The following is a 24,601-nucleotide window of genomic DNA, read 5'->3' on the forward strand; positions in this document are numbered from 1 at the left end:
GGAGTTATAGTTGTGTGCTGGTTGGAGGAAGGTGTCCTGTACACAATGGTGTCCTCTAGTTATGTGCAGTTATTGCAGTACATGGGGCATAGATCATCAGCTGTGTAAAGAGTCCTTAAAGGGGGTTTCTTGGTAAATCAATACTGATGATTTATTGCTGAGATCACAGTGTTTGAAGGGAAGGGGGTAGAGCTAGAAAAGGAGAAGTGAGAGGCATTAGTCGCCTCTGTATGTGGAGTGAGTCACATCTCCAAACTGCTGCTGGGTGAGTGCTTAGACTGGATCATGATGTTCTGCAGCAGCTGAGGTGTGTGCAGTGTGGTCCTGCAGCAGCTGAGGTGTGTGCAGCGTGGTCCTGCAGCAGCTGAGGTGTGTGCAGCGTGGTCCTGCGGCAGCTGAGGTGTGTGCAGCGTGGTCCTGCGGCAGCTGAGGTGTGTACAGTGTGGTCCTGCGGCAGCTGAGGTGTGTACAATGTGGTCCTGCGGCAGCTGAGGTGTGTGCAGTGTGGTCCTGCGGCAGCTGAGGTGTGTGCAGTGTGGTCCTGCGGCAGCTGAGGTGTGTACAGTGTGGTCCTGCGGCAGCTGAGGTGAGTGCAGTGTGGTCCTGCAGCAGCTGAGGTGTGTGCAATGTGGTCCTGCGGCAGCTGAGGTGTGTGCAATGTGGTCCTGCGGCAGCTGAGGTGTGTACAATGTGGTCCTGCGGCAGCTGAGGTGAGTGCAGTGTGGTCCTGCAGCAGCTGAGGTGTGTGCAATGTGGTCCTGCGGCAGCTGAGGTGTGTGCAATGTGGTCCTGCGGCAGCTGAGGTGTGTACAATGTGGTCCTGCAGCAGCTGAGGTGTGTACAATGTGGTCCTGCAGCAGCTGAGGTGTGTACAGTGTGGTCCTGCGGCAGCTGAGGTGTGTGCAGTGTGGTCCTGCGGCAGCTGAGGTGTGTACAGTGTGGTCCTGCAGCAGCTGAGATGTGTACAATGTGGTCCTGCAGCAGCTGAGGTGTGTACAATGTGGTCCTGCAGCAGCTGAGGTGTGTACAATGTGGTCCTGCAGCAGCTGAGGTGTGTACAATGTGGTCCTGCAGCAGCTGAGGTGTGTACAATGTGGTCCTGCAGCAGCTGAGGTGTGTACAATGTGGTCCTGCAGCAGCTGAGGTGTGTACAATGTGGTCCTGCAGCAGCTGAGGTGTGTACAATGTGGTTCTGCAGCAGCTGATGTGTGCACAGTGAGGTTCTGCAGCAGCTGAGCTTTATGTAATGAGGTTCTGCAGCAGCTGAGCTTTATGTAATGAGGTTCTGCAGCAGCTGAGTTTTATATAATGAGGTTCTGCAGCTGAACTTTATATAATGAGGTTCTGCAGCTGCTGCTCTGTGTATTGTGAATCTGTAGAAGCTAAAGTTTATAATATGATTGTCTGCAGCAGCTGATGTCTGCACAGAGAGGTTCTGCAGCAGCTGATGTCTGCACAGAGAGGTTCTGCAGCAGCTGATGTCTGCACAGAGAGGTTCTGCAGCAGCTGATGTGTGCACAGAGAGGTTCTGCAGCAGCTGATGTGTGCACAGTGAGGTTCTGCAGCAGCTGATGTGTGCACAGTGAGGTTCTGCAGCAGCTGATGTGTGCACAGTGAGGTTCTGCAGCAGCTGATGTGTGCACAGTGAGGTTCTGCAGCAGCTGATGTGTGCACAGTGAGGTTCTGCAGCAGCTGAGGTGTGCACAGTGAGGTTCTGCAGCAGCTGAGGTGTGCACAGTGAGGTTCTGCAGCAGCTGAGGTGTGCACAGTGAGGTTCGGCAGCAGCAACTGACCCCTGTGGCTCTCAGCTTCCATGTGCTGTCTCCTCTGACCACTTCTTATGTGTCTTATTTCCAGGACCCCGGCTTGTACGATGTCCCTGCCGCTCCTGGTGACCCTCGTCCTGCCCGCCCTCTGCTCTGCCGCCATCTCCTGCTATGGAGACCAGGGAGGGCCTGTAGACTGGTGAGTTGTCTTCTCTTTGATCTTGTCATGTGGACAATCCCTTTAAGACCTAAGTGTCTTCTTGATATAATTTTTTTTTATTTTACGTTATTTTTTTAAAAATCCTATCCCCAGGTTCATTGTGTACAAGTTACCCCGGCAGGATCACACCCCTGAGGGGGGCATGAAGTACATGTACCAGGACGGTAACAGCGGGGGATGGGTACGTGGGGCCTCGCTGATGAATAGCACAGACAGCGCTGTAGGAAAAACGCTCAGTCAGCTCTACCGATCCTCTCATTCTAAGGTAACGGCATAAATACTCTGTGCTGCTGTGTCCATCAGCCATAGATCACTATGATGCTGCTAGTTTGGTTGAGGTATAGTCATGATAGGGGGCAGATACTTCCGGATACTGCCGATATATTGGGTAATATGTTCGCTGGAAATATTTACTTCTAGTTTCACTCTTCGTAACACTTCCCATAAGTTTTGGTCAGTTTTGATGAGCGAGCACCAGTGATACAAAGCTGCAGCCAGTGTTGAGTATTGGCCCTGGTGAGCTGTTTGCTAAAAGAATGTGAAAAAGAATTTCTATTCCAAGATTTCAACTATCCTCACACTGCTGTTCTCTTAGCTCCCTGCATTGAAGGGGATCTGTCAGCAGTTTAGACCCTACAAAGCTGCAGCCAGTGTTGGTTATTGTTCCTGGAGAAATGTGTAATCATATTTTTGTTTGTTAGTGGCAGCAGGACAGTGAAATATGGATTTTATTCCAGGATTGTAGCTGGATTCGCAGCACTGGTGTGAGAGATTGCTTTACTGCACTACAGAACAGCCCCTCCCACTCAACTAACTGTCATTGTAGTCATACTCAAGGGGAGGGCCTATGCCGTGTTCAGAGAAGAAATCTCACACACCAGTGCACCAGAGTGCTCCAAATCCAGATGCAATCCTGGAATATACAATAAATGCATATTTCACAGTCATGCTGCTACTAACACCATACACAAATGTATCATCACACATCTCTCCAGGAACAATACATAACACTGGTTGCACAGAGAACAGCAGTGTGAGGACATGCCCCCCCTCCCAGTACAATCATAGAACATAAATCCATATATCTCAATCCTGCTGCTACTTACACCATACACAAAGGTATCATCACACATCTCTCCAGGGACAATACACAGCACTGGCTGCAAATTTGTAGGATCAAACCACTGACCCTTTAAGCTTCTCTTGTATGCTGTGATTGCTGTAGTAGTCAACCAGAAGCCTGCTCCAGCTTTTATGTCATGTTCACACTTCTCTTTGTCTTACAGGACGTGGCCTATGTGCTGTACAATGATCAAGTTCCTAACGTTGCGACCAACGCCATCCGTGGCCACACTAAAGGTGCCCAATCATCCAACGTAACATATATCGGGCCAGACAACTCTGTGCCCTTTCCAGACCCTAGTGTCCCCCTCCAGATATATCTGGCATTGTGCTGGACATCATCTAATGGGGAGTCTCAGTACCCCAACACCTAAGATAATATCCCTTTAATAAGGTCAGGATACAGTTAAAGGGACACACACTATAATGACTTGGGTGAGGTATTATCATTAGGTTGTGTCTATGAAGCCTTGTGTGTATATATATATAACTCCTAATAGTACCCATCATCCTCCATTTCCAGGTGTCGTCCTCCTCGACAATACGCAGGGTTTCTGGCTTATACACAGCACTCCGCACTTCCCGCCATCCACCTCACTAAAGTACGACTGGCCCCCCAATGCCTATCACAACGGCCAGTCCTTCATCTGCGTCACTTACCCGTATGCGCAGTTCAAAGACATCGGTAAGGAAGGGCTACAGATTTAAATGTGATCTGCCAGTTGTTAGTAGCAGCAGGACTGTGAAAATTAACTAAATGTTCCAGTATTGTAGCTTCTTCAAAGGAAATCTACCATCAGGATAAACCAGGGACACTTACCCATAGATCCAGGCACCGTAACTGTGGTATCTTATTATATTGGTTATCCATGGCCTCCTTCCTCCTAAAAAATACTCCCAGAAGGGCTCTAGCACCTCTCTCTGTGCTACAGCTTTATGGGATGTTACACTGTGATTGAGCATTTTCACTTTCACTGTGCGAGATTACATTAAACGGAGGGAGTGGGGAAGTGCTGACTGGATTTTGAAAGGGGGTGGTTGTCAGTGTAACATCCTGTGAAGGTGCAGCACAGAGGAACTCATGTAACACCAGCAGAGCCCCTCTGGGTCATTAGCATAATTTTAAATGAAGGGGGACCATGTATAACAAATATAAGAAGATTATCACATCCACAGTGCCTGGACCTATGAAGAAGTGTCCCTGGTTTATCATGAAGGCTTTTGATTTCCTTTAAAGAGGCTACAATACTCAGAAATGTAGTCAATTTTTCACAGTCCTGCTGCTACTAACAAATTACAATTATAATGATGGATATTGATGTTAGATTTCTTTTCTTTTAATTGGATTGTGGGTATCCTCACACTGCTGTACTCTTTGCTGTAAGTATAGTCTACCCCTCTGAGTCATGCTTCTGGTTGAATACTATACTAAAGGGGATGTGATGGCTTAATGCAGAGAGCTAAGAGCACAGCAGTGTGAGGACACGCCCCCGTTGCACTTGATGAATATAAAACTCTTTAATTAAGTGCATTTTTCACAGCTCTGCTGCTACTAGCAGCCTATAAATATATGATGAGACCTCTATCCAGACCGGTCCTACCTGCTGACAGTTTCCATGTCTCCAGGAAATTCCTATATTTACCACGTGTTCTGTCTTAGGTACCCAACTCATGTACAACACAATCACACCCTATGATTCCTCAGTTCCTGACCCCTTCGCTAGCGACCTACCTGACCTGAAGTCTGCAGCAATGAAGAAGCAGATAACCCAACCACCGTGGAAGCGGCAGGTGACTCTCACCTCGTCCGGGGGCAAGCAGTTCACCAGTTTTGCCAAACATGCTAATTTTGGAGATGGTGAGACGTTATAGGGTTATGGCTCAGGAGCTGTAATCCTACAGGTGCATGAGCCTAATGTCTACATTGTCTCTACAGATCTGTACTCGGGTTGGGTGTCGGAGGTCTTGAAGTCGGACCTGTGTGTGCAGTTCTGGTTGAATTCTCGGGGTATTCTCCAATCCAACTGCTCGCAGCCGTATCACACGTACACCATACAGAACATCTCCTTTGGCTCCACTATCAGTTACTCGTCTCATATTGACCACTCCAAGTGGTGTGTGACCTGGTCCGACGCCCCGGGCTGGGCCTGTATCGGTGATATGAACCGGGACAACGAGGAGATGCAGAGAGGAGGGGGCACATTGTGTAGCTCCGACCCCCTGGTCTGGAAATCTTTTAAGACCTTAGTGTCCGATTACAGCAAATGTAACTAATACGGAGAGACCGGAGCGTGGTGACGTAGCACTGACATCACCCGGGACTATGACATCATTCCTCAGGGCAATTCTGTGATGTCATTGTCTTTGGATGAGTATGTGACCTTCTATGATGTCATGAAATAACCAGCAGATATCGAGGACTAACCACATATCTAGTGATGTTTCGGGTCACGTCACTAACAAAAGGGGCTTTGTGATATTATGATGTCACCAGGTGAAGGGTAGAATCTCGGCAACACTCGATATGACACAATCTAGACTTTATTTAATGGCTTTCAAATGTAACTTCAGTGTGGTGCCTCTGTGTGATGTCACATCTGAGCTGTAATTCCTTGTGATGTCATTCTGGTACTGGTAAACAACCGTAATATGATGTCATCCTGGGACTTCACTGCAGATTGATGTCACATGGTTACTGTTGAGCATTGGTGTCATTGTTTGGTTATTATCCTTAGATTGGTGCCACCTTATGATGTCACTTGTGTCACTGGGGAGCAGCAGTACTGTGATGTCATCATGTGATTTCACCTCAGACTGGTGCTACCCTTTGTAATCACTGGGGAGATCTAAGACATTGTGATGTCATGATATACTTCTGAGCCGCAATACTGTGATGTCATCCTGAGTTCTGGGATCTTGTGATGTCATCAGGTCGCTGTCTAGCAGCTGCACTAGCATGGCCTCCTGATTTCTAAGACATTTTGATGTCATTATGTTCTTATGCACCCCAGTAATGGAATTGCGGAATTCTAGAACCTTGTGATTTCATTATGTACTTCTGAGTTCTAGGACCTTGTGATGTCATCAGGTTACTGGTAAGCAGCAGCGCTATGATGTCACTGTGATGTCATTATGTACTTCTGAGCCGCCATACTGAGTTCTATCACCTTGTGATGCCATTGGGTTACCTTTGAGCAGGAGTCCTGTGATGTCACTCTCACCAGTGACATCACAGAACTGTTCAGGGACCTTGTGATAGCATTATGTTACGGGTGAGCCTTAATACTGTTCTGGTATTGTAGTAGGGTTGTCACTGGCTGTGGAAGTTAATGTGGTTGTACATATCTATATCAACTATTCTTTTCTATTTTTAGGGTATTCTATCAATGAATAAAATTCATAATTTTTTGGTAATTTATTTGAAATAATATGAAGTCCCAAAGTAACACCCTCGGGATACAGCCTATTAGTATTCGGTATTTCTCGTGGTACACTTATTAACCACTAGAGGGCAGGATCCCATCATGGTCTACACTGAATACCGTCACGTTTTTTTAGCAGTGATTCATTGGAGCCACCACTTACACAGAGCAGGAAACCTCTGGAGAGAAGCCTCACATCAAGTCTCGGTTTCGTCTATGGAAATAGCTTAGTCCAACGTGCAAATCCTTTAAATGCCATGTGTGCACTTTCACAGTATCTGGTGCCAGGCCTGCGTGCCCGCGGACATAATAGCAGGACTATGGCGGACTGTATAATGTCAGAGGTCGGGGGTTTTATCACTACTTGTCTTGTTGCGCATAATATCCAATCCGTTCTCAGCTTTCATCTTTTAAACTGCTGAGGATATTTGTGAACTGAGCTGTGATTGGTTGCTATGAGTGAGGCCTATACGACGAAGTGGAATTAAACTCGAAGGTGAACTGTGGGGTGATTGGCTGCAGTGTTCATGCGCTGCTGCTGATGTGGCATCACTAGTGTGGTCTTCAGTACAGGCAGTCCCTGACTTAAAGGGGTTTTCCCACAAACACAAGTTAGGCCCTATCCACAGGATAGGGCCTAACTTTGACTTATCTCAGTGATGAAACCCCCAAGGATCACGAAAACAAGGGTTCTGATATACCTCTCATCGCTCCATCAGAGTAATGGAGCAGACTGCCGTGCATGACCGTTCTGCTCCATTAATGTCTATGGAGCTGACAGATCGATGACACAGAAAATTTGCACAAATATTATACATTTCCCAACATGGTATCAATGAAAACCACAACTTGTCCAGCAAAAAACAACCCGTTATACAGGTCCATACACTGAAGTATACTGGGGGTTTTTTTAACAATAAAAAACAACCATTAAAGGGGTTTTCCCACGAACGAAAATTAGGCCCTATACAGGGGATAACGTGCTGAGACCCCCCACAGATTGAGAAAACGAGGGGTCCGTTGAGCCGCTCCATCAGGCTAATGGAGCAGGCGGCTGCGCATGACCGCTCTGCTCCATTAATCTCTATGGAGCTGACGGCGATCGGTAAGCGCCGCGCTCAGCAATTTCCATCAGCTCCATAGAGATTAATGGAGTAGAATGGTCATGCGCGGCCGTCTGCTCCATTAGCCCGACGTAGAGACGAGGGGTCTGACGGACCCCTCATTTTCGCGATGGGAGGGGGGGGGGTCCTGTGGATAGGGCCTAACTTTTGTTTATGAAACCCCTTAAAGAAAATAGCGCAACCATTTTTTTTTGTGTCTATTTTGCCACATTTGATAGCAGTTTTTTTTACCCCCCATCTTCCCAGTACAATGTATGGCACATAAAACAAATTCCGGTTTTCGGAAATGGGAAGTGAGAACAGGAAATACAAAAGTGAAAATCGTTTGCATCCTTGGAAGGTTAATGTAAAGAAACCCTTTAATCAGGAGGTTTTGTAGCAGCCAATCACAGACCAGCTTTTATTTTACCAGCATAAGTTGTAGTGTAAGAATGAAAGCTGATTGGTTAGTTTGAAATTTTTAACATTTATCAGATCCAGGGTGTAAATGGGACTGAATTGCAGTACTAGACGCAGCCTGGGGAGCAGAGTGGCGCTGTTTCTGGGGTACCCCCCTCTAAGGTGCACTCGTGTATCACATGTACATGGCAGTCTCAGAGCAGCATGTCATGTCCTTGTGCGGTCTTTGTTGTATCCATCCTGTAATCTCTACCCATTATATCAGAATCGCCCAATGAGAAATCCGCGGTTCGCCCCAAGTGACCTTCACATGGGAGAATCCCGGCTAATGGGAGGCAAACGGCTGCCAGCTCATTACTACTCCCCGCCATTGTTCTCAATTATCCCAATAACAAAGCTGATTAGTCTGTAGCCTCAGCTTACCTGTCACAGGAAGGACACCGTATATTTACCAGGAGGATCACCCACCTGCCATGTACATACCTACCCCCCTCCGTGTCCCTCATCACGATAACCTTATCTTATACACATCCTCCACACTACATGTCACTGAGTGTTCTGTTCTATATCCAACTACATTTATATCCTGACTGCCAAATATCACTCACTGATAGCACGAGAGGCCTCACATCTACACCTGCTACACTATAGGAGTCATATTCTACCCATAGCCGCAGTATTATAGTAGTTATATTCTTGTACATAGGGGGCAGTATTATAGTAGTTATATTCTTGTACATAGGGGGCAGTATTATAGTAGTTATATTCCTGTACATAGGGGGCAGTATTATAGTAGTTATATTCCTGTACATAGGGGGCAGTATTATAGTAGTTATATTCTTGTACATAGGGGGCAGTATTATAGTAGTTATATTCTTGTACATAGGGGGCAATATTATAGTAGTTATATTCTTGTACATAGGGGGCAGTATTATAGTAGTTATATTCTTGTACATAGGGGGCAGTAGTATAGGAGTTATATTCCTGTACATAGGGGGCAGTAGTATAGTAGTTATATTCCTGTACATAGGGGGCAGTATTATAGTAGTTATATTCTTGTACATAGGGGGCAGTATTATAGTAGTTATATTCCTGTACATAGGGAGCAGTATTATAGTAGTTCTATTCCTGTACATAGGGGGCAGTATTATAGTAGTTATATTCCTGTACATAGGGAGCAGTATTATAGTAGTTATATTCTTGTACATAGGGGGCAGTATTATAGTAGTTATATTCCTGTACATAGGGGGCAGTATTATAGTAGTTATATTCTTGTACATAGGGGGCAGTATTATAGGAGTTATATTCCTGTACATAGGGGGCAGTAGTATAGTAGTTATATTCCTGTACATAGGGGGCAGTATTATAGTAGTTATATTCTTGTACATAGGGGGCAGTATTATAGTAGTTATATTCCTGTACATAGGGAGCAGTATTATAGTAGTTATATTCTTGTACATAGGGGGGCAGTATTATAGTAGTTATATTCTTGTACATAGGAGGCAGTATTATAGTAGTTATATTCTTGTACATAGGGGGCAGTATTATAGTAGTTATATTCCTGTACATAGGGGCAGTATTATAGTAGTTATATTCTTGTACATAGGGGGCAGTATTATAGTAGTTATAGTCTTGTACATAGGGGGCAGTATTATAGTAGTTATAGTCTTGTACATAGGGGGCAGTATTATAGTAGTTATATTATTGTACATAGGGGGCAGTATTATACTAGTTATAGTCTTGTACATAGGGGGCAGTATTATAGTAGTTATATTCTTGTACATAGGGGGCAGTATTATAGTAGTTATATTCCTGTACATAGGGGGCAGTATTATAGTAGTTATATATTCCTGTACATAGGGGGCAATATTATAGTAGTTATATTCTTGTACATAGGGGGCAGTATTATAGTAGTTATAGTCTTGTACATAGGGGGCAGTATTATAGTAGTTATATTATTGTACATAGGGGGCAGTATTATACTAGTTATAGTCTTGTACATAGGGGGCAGTATTATAGTAGTTATAGTCTTGTACATAGGGGGCAGTATTATAGTAGTTATAGTCTTGTACATAGGGGGCAGTATTATAGTAGTTATATTCCTGTACATAGGGGGCAGTATTATAGTAGTTATATATTCCTGTACATAGGGGGCAATATTATAGTAGTTATATTCTTGTACATAGGGGGCAGTATTATAGTAGTTATAGTCTTGTACATAGGGGGCAGTATTATAGTAGTTATATTCCTGTACATAGGGGGCAGTATTATAGTAGTTATATATTCCTGTACATAGGGGGCAATATTATAGTAGTTATATTCTTGTACATAGGGGGCAGTATTATAGTAGTTATATTCCTGTACATAGGGGGCAGTATTATAGTAGTTATATTCCTTGTACATAGGGGGCAGTATTATAGTAGTTATATTCCTTGTACATAGGGGGCAGTATTATACTAGTTATAGTCTTGTACATAGGGGGCAGTATTATACTAGTTATATTCTTGTACATAGGGGGCAGTATTATACTAGTTATATTCTTGTACATAGGGGGCAGTATTATACTAGTTATATTCTTGTACATAGGGGGCAGTATTATACTAGTTATAGTCTTGTACATAGGGGGCAGTATTATACTAGTTATAGTCTTGTACATAGGGGGCAGTATTATACTAGTTATAGTCTTGTACATAGGGGGCAGTATTATACTAGTTATAGTCTTGTACATAGGGGGCAGTAGTATACTAGTTATAGTCTTGTACATAGGGGGCAGTATTATACTAGTTATATTCTTGTACACCAGGGCAGTATTATAGTAGTTATATTCTTGTAAATAGGGGCAGTATTATAGTAGTTTTATATTCTTGTACATAGGGGCAGTATTATAGTAGTTATATTCCTGTACATAGGGGGCAGTATTATAGTAGTTATATTCTTGTACATAGGGGGCAGTATTATAGTAGTTATATTCTTATACATAGGGGGCAGTATTATAGTAGTTTTATATTCTTGTACATAGGGGGCAGTATTATAGTAGTTATATTCTTGTACATAGGGGGCAGTATTATAGTAGTTATATTCTTGTACATGGGGGTAGTATTATAGTAGTTATATTCTTGTACACAGGGGGCAGTATTATAGTAGTTATATTCTTGTACATAGGGGGCAGTATTATAGTAGTTATATTCCTGTACATAGGGGGCAGTGCTATAGTAGTTATATTCTTGTACATAGGGGGCAGTATTATAGTAGTTATATTCTTGTACATAGGGGGCAGTATTATAGTAGTTATATTCCTGTACATAGGGGGCAGTATTATAGTAGTTATATTCTTATACACAGGGGGCAGTATTATAGGATAATAGGAGTATATCCTTTCTATCCTGATGCATGATGGGAGGTACATCAGATAACTAGGACAGATTACTTTATCTTATATATTTCCTATGATTTATACATTATTTATGCTGATATCATGTGTGGCTGGTGTTGTACTTTCAGTACGTTTCTGGCAATGTGTATGATAGAAGATGAGGTGATGGTATGAGGTGCTTGTGAGGTACATGACGTCCTTCCATTAGATGACTTGCTTGCGTTGCTACCTTGGGGGGCTCCTGTGGGATCACCGTGTAGCACTTGTTAGCGGGGGGTATATCAGCGTGCGCGGGGTTAAGCAGCTTTGGATCAGAGTGTGTACAGCGCTGTACAAGTTGTTATGTCCTGGCTGATCGCTGGCTGTGTACTTGTGTGTCTGCAGACGGCTACGTGCAGACTGTCAGTTTTGCATTAACAAGCTCTGGGCCGGTGTCCAGACGGGCGTTTGAGGACAAGGAAGTGTAAGGAGGTGGCACAGCGCGTCCCCTCCTCTACTCTCTGGGCCATTACTAGATCCGCCAGTTGTTTACATCCATCCATGCGCCCACCCACCCACCACCACCGCCCGCACAGGCTGGAGACTGTGTGAATGGAAGAGACCGGTCTGCGTCCTGCGCCGGAGAAATCTCCATCGTTACGTTTCCAATAACATCGGATCCAGGTTATAGTACTGGAAAATGCCTCCATCCAGAGGAGGGCGGTGCCGGGGTCGCTCCGAGCACGGAGAATATTCCAACACGGAATGACTGTTTGTGTTGTACAGTATGTCAGCTGACACTGGCCGCACCAATCACGTGTGACCCGGAGCGCACCAAGAATGGCGTTACACAGCCACATGGAATGCCTACACGTCTAATGCTGCCAAAAATACCGCACTCACTCATTCCTGTACTGTACTGAAAGGGGAACATGCTTCCTTCTACTCACCAGAGCCCTAAAAGTACAACTACACATCTCTGCTGGGTCCTATTCATACTCTGGGTAATAGAAGACAGGATTATAGTAGTTCTATTCTTGTACATAGGGGGCAGTATTATAGTAGTTCTATTCTTGTACATAGGGGGCAGTATTATAGTAGTTCTATTCTTGTACATAGGGGGCAGTATTATAGTAGTTCTATTCTTGTACATAGGGGGCAGTATTATAGTAGTTCTATTCTTGTACATAGGGGGCAGTATTATAGTAGTTCTATTCTTGTACATAGGGGGCAGTATTATAGTAGTTCTATTCTTGTACATAGGGGGCAGTATTATAGTAGTTCTATTCTTGTACATAGGGGGCAGTATTATAGTAGTTCTATTCTTGTACATAGGGGGCAGTATTATAGTAGTTCTATTCTTGTACATAGGGGGCAGTATTATAGTAGTTCTATTCTTGTACATAGGGGGCAGTATTATAGTAGTTCTATTCTTGTACATAGGGGGCAGTATTATAGCAGTTATATTCCTGTACATAGGGGGCAGTATTATAGCAGTTATATTCCTGTACATAGGGGGCAGTATTATAGCAGTTATATTCTTGTACATAGGGGGCAGTATTATAGCAGTTCTATTCTTGTACATAGGGGGCAGTATTATAGTAGTTATGTTCTTGTACATAGGGGGCAGGATTATAGTAGTTATATTCCTGTACATAGGGGGCAGTATTATAATAGTTATACTTTTGTACATAGAGGGCAGTATTATAGTAGTTATATTCCTGTACATAGGGGGCAGTATTATAGTAGTTATATTCTTGTACATAGGGGGCAGTATTATAGTAGTTATATTCTTGTACATAGGGGGCAGTATTATAGTAGTTATATTCCTGTACATAGGGGGCAGTATTATAATAGTTATACTTTTGTACATAGAGGGCAGTATTATAGTAGTTATATTCCTGTACATAGGGGGCAGTATTATAGTAGTTATATTCTTGTACATAGGGGGCAGTATTATAGTAGTTATATTCTTGTACATAGGGGGCAGTATTATAGTAGTTATATTCTTGTACATAGGGGGCAGTATTATAGTAGTTCTATTCTTGTACATAGGGGGCAGTATTATAGTAGTTCTATTCTTGTACATAGAGGATCATTAGTAAAATATCTATGTTATATTATGTGTGCTAACATTTGTGTTAAGGTTTGTATTGGCTGTGTCTATATATAATAACTGCTATGAATACAGGCGGTCCCCTACTTAAGAACACCCGACTTACATACGACCCCTAGTTACAAACGGACCTCTGGATATTGGTCATTTATTGTACTTTAGACCTAGGCTGCAATGATCAGCTATAACAGTTATCACAGGTGTCTGTAATGAAGCTTAATATTGATTCTTATGAAAACCCAACATTTTTAAAATTTAATTGTCACAGAGACCAAAAAAGTTCTGTCTGGGATTACAATGATAAAATATACAGTTCCGATTTACATACAAATTCAACTTAAGAACAAACCTTCAGACCCCATCTTGTATGTAACCCAGGGACTGCCTTTATTACAGTACATCTTGGAGCGATATATATTGTGCTGGGGCTCTTGGTTACATCCCTCACTCGTGTCCCTTGTCTTCTCTGGTCTGGGTTTGCTAGTAGTTAATCCCGGACGTCACCTCCATACTGCCCCACACACCAGCTGCTCTGTAAAGCCCAGATTACCATAAGATGTTTTATAATACGGGTCGTGTACTATCCCTCCTGGCGCTCTCATGTGTTCGGGTGAAGTGTGTGCTAGTTACATTTCGGATCTATTATATCATCTCCCCTTGTGTAACGTACATCCAGGGGCAGACTGACCATTAAAGGGGTTGTTTCTGATCCGACTATAATGGGGTAGAGAGTAAGGTTGTAAAATAGGAACTGAGCCCGGGGTTAGATGTCGCCATGATGTCATCGCTGCAGGCAGTGTGATGTCATCAGATGGGTTCACACAATCTTAATGTATAAATTTGCATATTTTTGTAGGTTTTTGCATTGTGTTCAGTAGATTTGATCCTGCTGATTCGGAGGCGATGGCTGACACTTTCACAAGTTGTCATGTGACTCGGAGGACAATGGATCTGTCACACGGCAAGCGATAATTTATGGCAGATATTCTGAGAGGATGATGTCACCCGTGTATAATAATGATGTGACATCATCGTCTGTCTCAGAATATAACGATGCATCTTCATGCCACCCCCTCCTTGCTCCAGTATTATAAGTGATGCACATATCCCGTAAGAAAGGGGTCCACATGCACCCCTCAGCACTTGATGACTTCCCCTTTAAGGATGCGACTTAGCCTGATGATTAAACTTTCCTACAATTTCTCCTCCTCCTCTATACATAATCTTTAGCGGATGACTAGTTAAAAGCTACAGCACAGAACCAAGAAAAGTGTCTGGGGCTCTGGAGCAGTTCATTGCAGTGAGCTAAGAGCACAGCAGTGTGAGGAAACACCATTGCACTTCAAGAAGACATGACAGATGCACTGTGCATTTATATACACTCACCGGCCACTTTATTAGGTACACCATGCTAGTAACGGGTTGGACCCCCTTTTGCCTTCAGAACTGCCTCAATTCTTCGTGGCATAGATACAACAAGGTGCTGGAAGCTCCTCAGAGATTTTGCTCCATATTGACATGATGGCATCACACAGTTGCCGCAGATTTGTTGGCTGCACATCCATGATGCGGATCTCCCGTTCCACCACATCCCAAAGATGCTCTATTGGATTGAGATCTGGTGACTGTGGAGGCCATTTGTGTCCAGTGACCTCATTGTCATGTTCAAGAAACCAGTCTGAGATGATTCCAGCTTTATGACATGGCGCATTATCCTGCTGAAAGTAGCCATCAGATGTTACAGGGTACATTGTGGTCATAAAGGGATGGACATGGTCAGCAACAATACTCAGGTAGGCTGTGGCGTTGTACCAAGGGGCCCAAAGAGTGCCAAGAAAATATTCCCCACACCATGACACCACCACCACCAGCCTGAACCGCTGATACAAGGCAGGATGGATCCATGCTTTCATGTTGTTGACGCCAAATTCTGACCCTACCATCCGAATGTCGCTGTAGAAATCGAGACTCATCAGACCAGGCAACGCTTTTCCAATCTTCTACTGTCCAATTTCGATGAGTTTGGGCAAATTGTAGCCTCAGTTTCCTGTTCTTAGCTGAAAGGAGTGGCACCCGGTGTGGTCTTCTGCTGCTGTAGTCCATCTGCCTCAAAGTTGGACGTACTGTGCGTTCAGAGATGCTCTTCTGCCTACCTTGGTTGTAACGGGTGGCGATTTGAGTCACTGTTGCCTTTCTATCAGCTTGAACCAGTCTGCCCATTCTCCTCTGACCTCTGGCATCAACAAGGCATTTCCGCCCACAGAACTGCCGCTCACTGGATGTTTTTTCTTTTTCGGACCATTCTCTGTAAACCCTAGAGATGGTTGTGCGTGAAAATCCCAGTAGATCAGCAGTTTCTGAAATACTCAGACCAGCCCTTCTGGCACCAACAACCATGCCACGTTCAAAGGCCGCAAATCACCTTTCTTCCCCATACTGATGCTCGGTTTGAACTGCAGGAGATTGTCTTGACCATGTCTACATGCCTAAATGCACTGAGCTGCTGCCATGTGATTGGCTGATTAGAAATTAAGTGTTAACGAGTAGTTGGACAGGTGTACCTAATAAAGTGGCCGGTGAGTGTATATACCATATATTGGAATACTAATACAGCACCAAAATTTGTTACCAGGTCACTTATATATGCATATATGTCCATGAGAAGATTGCGCAGCCATTCAGGAGCCCAGGAAAGTCTTGGCGTATGGTACCCACCATTATATATTTCCTGGCAACTACTCCCCACACGGATACTGTGCTGTGTAATATGGGGGACGGCGGTGGAATAACATTATTACTTCCTTCCAAGACTAAGAAGCGACGTCACGTAACACCTGTGCCAAGTACTACGCCAGCGCCGCACATCTTCACCCACATCCGGGGCACAGCTGTCCTGTAAATAACCTGCCAGCCAAAAAGTGGCGTGAAAACCTTTTTGTCTGTTTATGTAACTGCACCAGATCATCCTGGAGCAATGTTCTGCCAGCCCGAATGAGCAATGCTCTGCATGTAGACAGGGTTAATGGAGTAATGCTGTATGTTGTAGAGATATCCCGGGATTAGGGCTGATATCCCTTTAATCGGGAAAACCTCCGAATATTTCATTATGGAGAGATCAGTCTGAGCTTTGTATCAACATGCAATAATATTTTGCTAGAATTTGGACCAGGGCCGATGTCCACACAAGACTCACTTGGGCAGAAGCCAGGGTCTACTGAGCTTGGGGGGCCTATGGCAATCTTAGTAAATACACTCTACATTTATGAAGCTTAGGATAGACCCACACACAGTCTATTAGTCTGGGCTGAGGCTACAAAGAGCCCTTCTCTCTCCGGAGGACCCAGTGAACCTGTGCTGGACATAGAAAACCTATTGTAATACTTCAATTCTCCTGCGGGAGTGCTGTATGGAGAACTGAATGCTGCCATAATCCACAGTACACAACTCCTTGAGCTCCGATCTTGGGTTTTTAACACCTTAGACACCGGGGTCAAACATGAAACGTGATGTGTATATGGGTGAAAAGGAAGATCCTTTGATGGACCTTAGGCCCATCTGCACCATATTCCTATAGAGCTATGCCAGAGGCTTGACTGGCATGCATGAGTAGTGCAGCCAATTATATCAGAGATCAAGTGATTGCATGTCAGTGTTCCCTGTAGGGACAATGTAAATAATGTAGATTTAAAAAAAAAAAAAAATAAAGTCCATAAAAAAGTAATCAAATATAAGTAACAATAAATGCCACTACACAAAAGCAACCAACAAAAAAAAAAGGAAAAGCACAATCATTTTGCTATTTCCAAACCTGTATCTACCCAAGACAAGAAAAAATAATAGTATTTATGTGATAGTATAGTATAGTATAGTATAGTATTCATATAATAGTATTCATCCAGTATGACAAAAATTACTTTAAAAAAAAAAGGGAAAATGATGCCCAAATCATCCACACAAAAAATTGTATTGGAAGTGATCAAAAATCTATTGGCAAAAAACAAGCCCTCATACATTTACATTGACAACAAATCTCAAAAGTTACGGCTCCTAAAAGGAGATGATGCAAAAAGTTTTGCTTTGTCCTGTTTTTTTTTTTTTTTTTAATTTGAAAGAGCGTTAGATTTCCTTTCTTTTTGGAATACACTGTACTGAAAGGTACAGAAATTGTGTTAAAAACTACAATTTGTCCTGCAAAAAACAAGATTCCATACAGGTATAGTGACAGAAAAATAAAAATTGCCTGGTTATTAAAGTGCCGCAGCAGTAAAGGGTTTTAATAGAGCTAAGGCCTTATTTCCACGGCCGTGTGCTAACCCCACCCTTTGGCCGCGGTCACACGTACCGCTAGGCGTCCGTTCATAACGCAACGCTAGCGCACAGGGGGAGGTCCTCGGCCCGAACGCACATGCGTTTCCAGGGAAACGCATGCAAATTGATAAGCCAATCGCATGCGTTTCTCTGGAAACGCATGTGCGTTCAGGCCGAGGACCTCCCCCTGTGCGCTAGCGTTGTGTTATGAATGGACGCCTAGCGGTACGTGTCATTAAGGGCGCGGTCACACGGTGCGTTTTGGTTGCGTTTTTATTGCGTTTCGAAACGCATTACAGCGGCTGAGATGAGGTGATTTGCCTAATTACATTACAATTAACATTTGCGTTTACAAAATGCATTGTAAACGCAGCATTAACAAAAGTACAAACAAAACGTAAACACATTGTTAACACAAACAACAAACGCAAATCACCTCATCTCAGCTGTTGTAACTACGTTCAAAAACGCAATGAAAACGCAGGCAAAAACGCACCGTATGACCGCACCCTGATAGAACATTGAGGCCGCGTTCACACGTTACTTTTTTTTTTTTTTAAAATGCGTTTTAAAAGCAATCCAAAGGCTCCAACTGAGGTATGAAAACGCCAAGTTACATCCACGTGTGATAACGTTTGGATTGCTTTTTTTTAATGCGTTTTTAACGCAATGTGTGAACGCGTCCTCAAACATCCAGGAGTCAGAGCAGGGTAAAAAAAAAACTTTTATTATTTTTAAAATTACCCCTTTCCACCATAAAAAGTTAATTAAAAAAAAAAACTTTGATAAATGTGTCTTTTTTTGCCCCCCCCAATCCTTCCCACAGATGGTTAATGTTACGTGTCTCCACTTGAGAGGGTTAATCCCAAAACTCCCACATGGTGCTGTGAATGAGGAGCAATGCTCTGCAGGTGTCTGTAGGGGGCGACGCTCTGTCTGTCTCTGGCTTTGGGAGGGATTACTAGCAATGTACAAGGTTTGCTGTCACCATATGCTGACTGTGTCCTTAAATACCCCCATACCCCGCCCTGCAGCTTTTTGGATGTGTTTTTCTAAGAAAAGCAGGACGTTAAGGGCAGACTGTATGATAAACGATCGGGGGCAGGGAGGGGCGGCGGGTGCATGTTGTAAAAAGAGGGAGGGAAAAACAGCAAATAAAGGGGGATCACAAACAGCCAAACATATAAGCCCTGTTGTTCCATATATCCTGTTCCTGTACCGCCTCTGGTTACCACAAATAACCCCGCTATTATCCTGTGTAAGAATGTGCTCATCCGCGCAGGACGTGTGTACACATCACACATCCACGCCGGCAGGACAAAGGGCCCATGGCTCATTACATGTCGCCCCATTGACCCGTCTCCATGGAATATCCCTGTAAATGGAGCGCAAGTAAAGCTCATCGAGCGCAGAAATGTTATAATGTTAGGAAATGTATTATCTAATACAAGCGCCTCAACTATTATATCACCGGAAAAAGACATCGAATCCTCCATAATCCCATCCCTAAGGATACGCGAGCACGACTTAACAGTCTCAAACTGTATAATGCCCCATTGTTGGGACCCCACACTCTCTAATGTACCCCTTTTGTCAACCACCATACTGTATATAATGTGCCCCCTCGCACTACTGATGCCTCCTTCTCAGCTCTTTGATGACATCATCACATCTCGTCCTCCTAGTGGCAGAATGGAGGAGCGGGTAATGGACGGCTCCCTGCTCCACCATTACATTAAACTCTATCTGCATTCTCCAGGACGGATCGCGGGAGATCTGCTGCCCATGACAGTGGGGAAGACCACAAATTATAGGACAGTGCCTAATGTTCCTGCCGCTATGATGTACCATATTAGGGTCAGTGTTGGCAAGAGACTTATAACAAACACCATTATTCATGTGGCAGAAGAGGGACAAACGTGGCGAGCATAACACTTTGTGCCCTGTCCCTTACTCCACTCCTACACAGTTTATATTAACCCCTGTGGCCTCCCTAATATTGTGCCCCACCCTGCAGCTTCCCTTCATTTTGTGGCCCCTCACCATCTCCTTTCTCTGATGCTGCTTAATAAAATATTTAAAAAAAACTCCCCCACAGAAGTCCTCACCTTTCCCCGTTCCACTGCAGCAGTCCTCACCTCTCCTTGCTCCACTGCAGCAGTCCTCACCTCTCCTTGCTCCACTGCAGCAGTCCTCACCTCTCTCAGCTCCCATGCAGCAGTGCTCTCCTCAACTCTCTTTGCTCCCCCGCAGCAGTCCTCTGCTCACCTCTCTTTGCTCCCCCGCAGCAGTCCTCTGCTCACCTCTCTTTGCTCCCCCGCAGCAGTCCTCTGCTCACCTCTCTTTGCTCCCCCGCAGCAGTCCTCTGCTCACCTCTCTTTGCTCCCCCGCAGCAGTCCTCTGCTCACCTCTCTTTGCTCCCCCGCAGCAGTCCTCTGCTCACCTCTCTTTGCTCCCCCGCAGCAGTCCTCTGCTCACCTCTCTTTGCTCCCCCGCAGCAGTCCTCTGCTCACCTCTCTTTGCTCCCCCGCAGCAGTCCTCTGCTCACCTCTCTTTGCTCCCCCGCAGCAGTCCTCTGCTCACCTCTCCTTGCTCCCCCGCAGCAGTCCTCTGCTCACCTCTCCTTGCTCCCCTGCAGCAGTCCTCTGCTCACCTCTCCTTGCTCCCCTGCAGCAGTCCTCTGCTCACCTCTCCCCGCTCCCCTGCAGCAGTCCTCTGCTCACCTCTCCCCGCTCCCCTGCAGCAGTCCTCTGCTCACCTCTCCCCGCTCCCCTGCAGCAGTCCTCTGCTCACCTCTCCCCGCTCCCCTGCAGCAGTCCTCTGCTCACCTCTCCCCGCTCCCCTGCAGCAGTCCTCTGCTCACCTCTCCCCGCTCCCCTGCAGCAGTCCTCTGCTCACCTCTCCCCGCTCCCCTGCAGCAGTCCTCTGCTCACCTCTCCCCACCTCTCCTTGCTCCCCTGCAGCAGTCCTCTGCTCACCTCTCCTTGCTCCCCTACAGCAGTCCTCTGCTCACCTCTCCCCGCTCCCCTGCAGCAGTCCTCTGCTCACCTCTCCCCGCTCCCCTGCAGCAGTCCTCTGCTCACCTCTCCCCGCTCCCCTGCAGCAGTCCTCTGCTCACCTCTCCCCACCTCTCCTTGCTCCCCTGCAGCAGTTCTCTGCTCACCTCTCCTTGCTCCCCTGCAGCAGTTCTCTGCTCACCTCTCCGTGCTCCCCTGCAGCAGTCCTCTGCTCACCTCTCCCCCTCTCCTTGCTCCCCTGCAGCAGTCCTCTGCTAACCTCTCCCCACCTCTCCTTGCTCCCCTGCAGCAGTCCTCTGCTCACCTCTCCTTGCTCCCCTGCAGCAGTCCTCTGCTCACCTCTCCTTGCTCCCCTGCAGCAGTTCTCTGCTCACCTCTCCTTGCTCCCCTGAAGCAGTCCTCTGCTCACCTCTCCCCACCTCTCGTTGCTCCCCTGCAGCAGTTCTCTGCTCACCTCTCCTTGCTCCCCTGCAGCAGTCCTCTGCTCACCTCTCCCCACCTCTCCTTGCTCCCCTGCAGTTCTCTGCTCACCTCTCCTTGCTCCCCCACAGCAGTCCTCTGCTCACCTCTCCCCGCTCCCCCACAGCAGTCCTCTGCTCACCTCTCCCCGCTCCCCCACAGCAGTCCTCTGCTCACCTCTCCCCTGCAGCAGTCCTCTGCTCACCTCTCCTTGCTCCCCTGCAGCAGTCCTCTCCCCTGTTGTTGCTGTGTGCAGCTCTGCGGAGGGACTCTGCATCATCACTGTATTCAGTGAGCTGATGCCCCGGGACTTACCTTACGTCGCATGGGACAACGGGCAGAGCACAAAATCCGGGACTTGCCGGATTTGCGTGGACAGATGGGAGGTGTGCGATGTGTGTGCAATGTAGATTTTTTTTGGCTTCCCTTTACACTGCATGGAAATTAAACGGATCCTATTATATAAATTTTTCCTGCAAAAAACAAGCCCTCATACTGCTCAGTACATACAGGTAGTTACAAATATTACTGCATGTACACTCTGCTTATATGTCCTCCTGTTGCTCCATATATTCTCTCCAATATCTCTCTTCACATAATTTCTCCATATTACCCCAGTTGACCTCTCCTTAAAAATCGCTCTCCTTTCTGTTCCCTTTTCTCCGCTCCCCCTCCCTCTTCTCTCTCCCGTTCTCTCACACTAACACCGTTCCTGTCGCTGAGAAATCTATTAATAGCTTTGTCAAAGTACATTCTGTTCTCCTCGTTACACAAGTCTGTTTACTCCCCTGCAGGGATCCAAAAGAGAGGGAGGGGAGCGGACATAACAGACCTCAGATCCCCTTTCACACTAGTGACCCTGTAACATCACACTGGAGTAATTCAACGTCTCACTACTACATTACAATATATGCAATCCTGATCCTCCTATTACCCCTGTAACATCTTATTACAGTAACCCGGCTCCTGATCCTCTTATTACCCCTGTAACATCTTATTACAGTAACCCGGCTCCTGATCCTCCTATTACCCCTGTAACATCTTATTACAGTAACCCGGCTCCTGATCCTCTTATTACCCCTGTAACATTTTATTACAGTAACCCGGCTCCTGATCCTCTTATTACCCCAGTAACATCTTATTACAGTAACCCGGCTCCTGATCCTCTTATTACCCCTGTAACATCTTATTACAGTAACCCGGCTCATGATCCTCTTATTACCCCTGTAACATCTTATTACAGTAACCCGACTCCTGATCCTCCTATTACCCCTGTAACATGTTATTACAGTAACCCGGCTCCTGATCCTCCTATTACCCCTGTAACATCTTATTACAGTAACCCGGCTCCTGATCCTCCTATTACCCCTGTAACATCTTATTACAGTAACCCGGCTCCTGATCCTCCTATTACCCCTGTAACATCTTATTACAGTAACCCGGCTCCTGATCCTCCTATTACCCCTGTAACATCTTATTACAGTAACCCGGCTCCTGATCCTCTTATTACCCCTGTAACATCTTATTACAGTAACCCGGCTCCTGCTCCTCTTATTACCCCTGTAACATCTTATTACAGTAACCCGGCTCCTGATCCTCTTATTACCCCTGTAACATCTTATTACAGTAACCCGGCTCCTGATCCTCTTATTACCCCTGTAACATCTTATTAGAGTAACCCGGCTCCTGATCCTCTTATTACCCCTGTAACATCTTATTACAGTAACCCGGCTCCTGATCCTCTTATTACCCCTGTAACATCTTATTACAGTAACCTGGCTCCTGATCCTCTTATTACCCCTGTAACATCTTATTACAGTAACCCGGCTCCTGATCCTCCTATTACCCCTGTAACATCTTATTACAGTAACCCGGCTCCTGATCCTCTTATTACCCCTGTAACATCTTATTACAGTAACCCGGCTCCTGATCCTCTTATTACCCCTGTAACATCTTATTACAGTAACCCGGCTCCTGATCCTCTTATTACCCCTGTAACATCTTATTACAGTAACCCGGCTCCTGATCCTCTTATTACCCCTGTAACATCTTATTACAGTAACCCGGCTCCTGATCCTCCTATTACCCCTGTAACATCTTATTACAGTAACCCGGCTCCTGATCCTCTTATTACCCCTGTAACATTTTATTACAGTAACCCGGCTCCTGATCCTCTTATTACCCCAGTAACATCTTATTACAGTAACCCGGCTCCTGATCCTCTTATTACCCCTGTAACATCTTATTACAGTAACCCGGCTCATGATCCTCTTATTACCCCTGTAACATCTTATTACAGTAACCCGACTCCTGATCCTCCTATTACCCCTGTAACATGTTATTACAGTAACCCGGCTCCTGATCCTCCTATTACCCCTGTAACATCTTATTACAGTAACCCGGCTCCTGATCCTCTTATTACCCCTGTAACATCTTATTACAGTAACCCGGCTCCTGATCCTCCTATTACCCCTGTAACATCTTATTACAGTAACCCGGCTCCTGATCCTCCTATTACCCCTGTAACATCTTATTACAGTAACCCGGCTCCTGATCCTCTTATTACCCCTGTAACATCTTATTACAGTAACCCGGCTCCTGCTCCTCTTATTACCCCTGTAACATCTTATTACAGTAACCCGGCTCCTGATCCTCTTATTACCCCTGTAACATCTTATTAGAGTAACCCGGCTCCTGATCCTCTTATTACCCCTGTAACATCTTATTACAGTAACCCGGCTCCTGATCCTCTTATTACCCCTGTAACATCTTATTACAGTAACCTGGCTCCTGATCCTCTTATTACCCTGTAACATCTTATTACAGTAACCCGGCTCCTGATCCTCTTATTACCCCTGTAACATCTTTTTACAGTAACCCGGCTCCTGATCCTCTCATTACCCCTGTAACATCTTTTTACAGTAACCCGGCTCCTGATCCTCTCATTACCCCTGTAACATCTTTTTACAGTAACCCGGCTCCTGATCCTCTTATTACCCCTGTAACATCTAATTACAGTAACCCGGCTCCTGATCCTCTTATTACCCCTGTAACATCTTATTACAGTAACCCGGCTCCTGATCCTCTTATTACCCCTGTAACATCTAATTACAGTAACCCGGCTCCTGATCCTCTTATTACCTCTGTAACATCTTATTACAGTAACCCGGCTCCTTATCCTCTTATTACCCTGTAACATCTTATTACAGTAACCCGGCTCCTGATCCTCTTATTACCCCTGTAACATCTTATTACAGTAACCCGGCTCCTGATCCTCTTATAACCCTGTAACATCT

General features: G+C 45.3%; 1 protein-coding gene across 6 annotated transcripts in view; it reads left to right on the forward strand.

Annotated features, from left to right (window-relative positions):
• Positions 1-6,522, forward strand: part of DNASE2 (deoxyribonuclease 2, lysosomal) — a 38,455-nt gene extending 31,933 nt beyond the window's left edge. For 3 of the 6 annotated variants that reach the window (XM_072149643.1, XM_072149642.1, XM_072149644.1), the window contains exons 2-7: positions 1,858-1,965; positions 2,080-2,251; positions 3,273-3,345; positions 3,632-3,793; positions 4,769-4,966; positions 5,045-6,522. In XM_072149643.1, coding sequence (XP_072005744.1) covers positions 1,874-1,965; positions 2,080-2,251; positions 3,273-3,345; positions 3,632-3,793; positions 4,769-4,966; positions 5,045-5,382 — 1,035 coding nt within the window. In that variant the 5' untranslated portion in view covers positions 1,858-1,873 and the 3' untranslated portion in view covers positions 5,383-6,522. The other 3 variants (XM_072149640.1, XM_072149641.1, XM_072149645.1) reach the window with 3 other exon arrangements.
• Positions 6,523-24,601: the final 18,079 nt, after the last annotated feature.

The sequence above is a fragment of the Engystomops pustulosus genome, chromosome 4, assembly GCF_040894005.1.
Source record: "Engystomops pustulosus chromosome 4, aEngPut4.maternal, whole genome shotgun sequence".
NCBI lineage: Eukaryota > Metazoa > Chordata > Amphibia > Anura > Leptodactylidae > Engystomops > Engystomops pustulosus.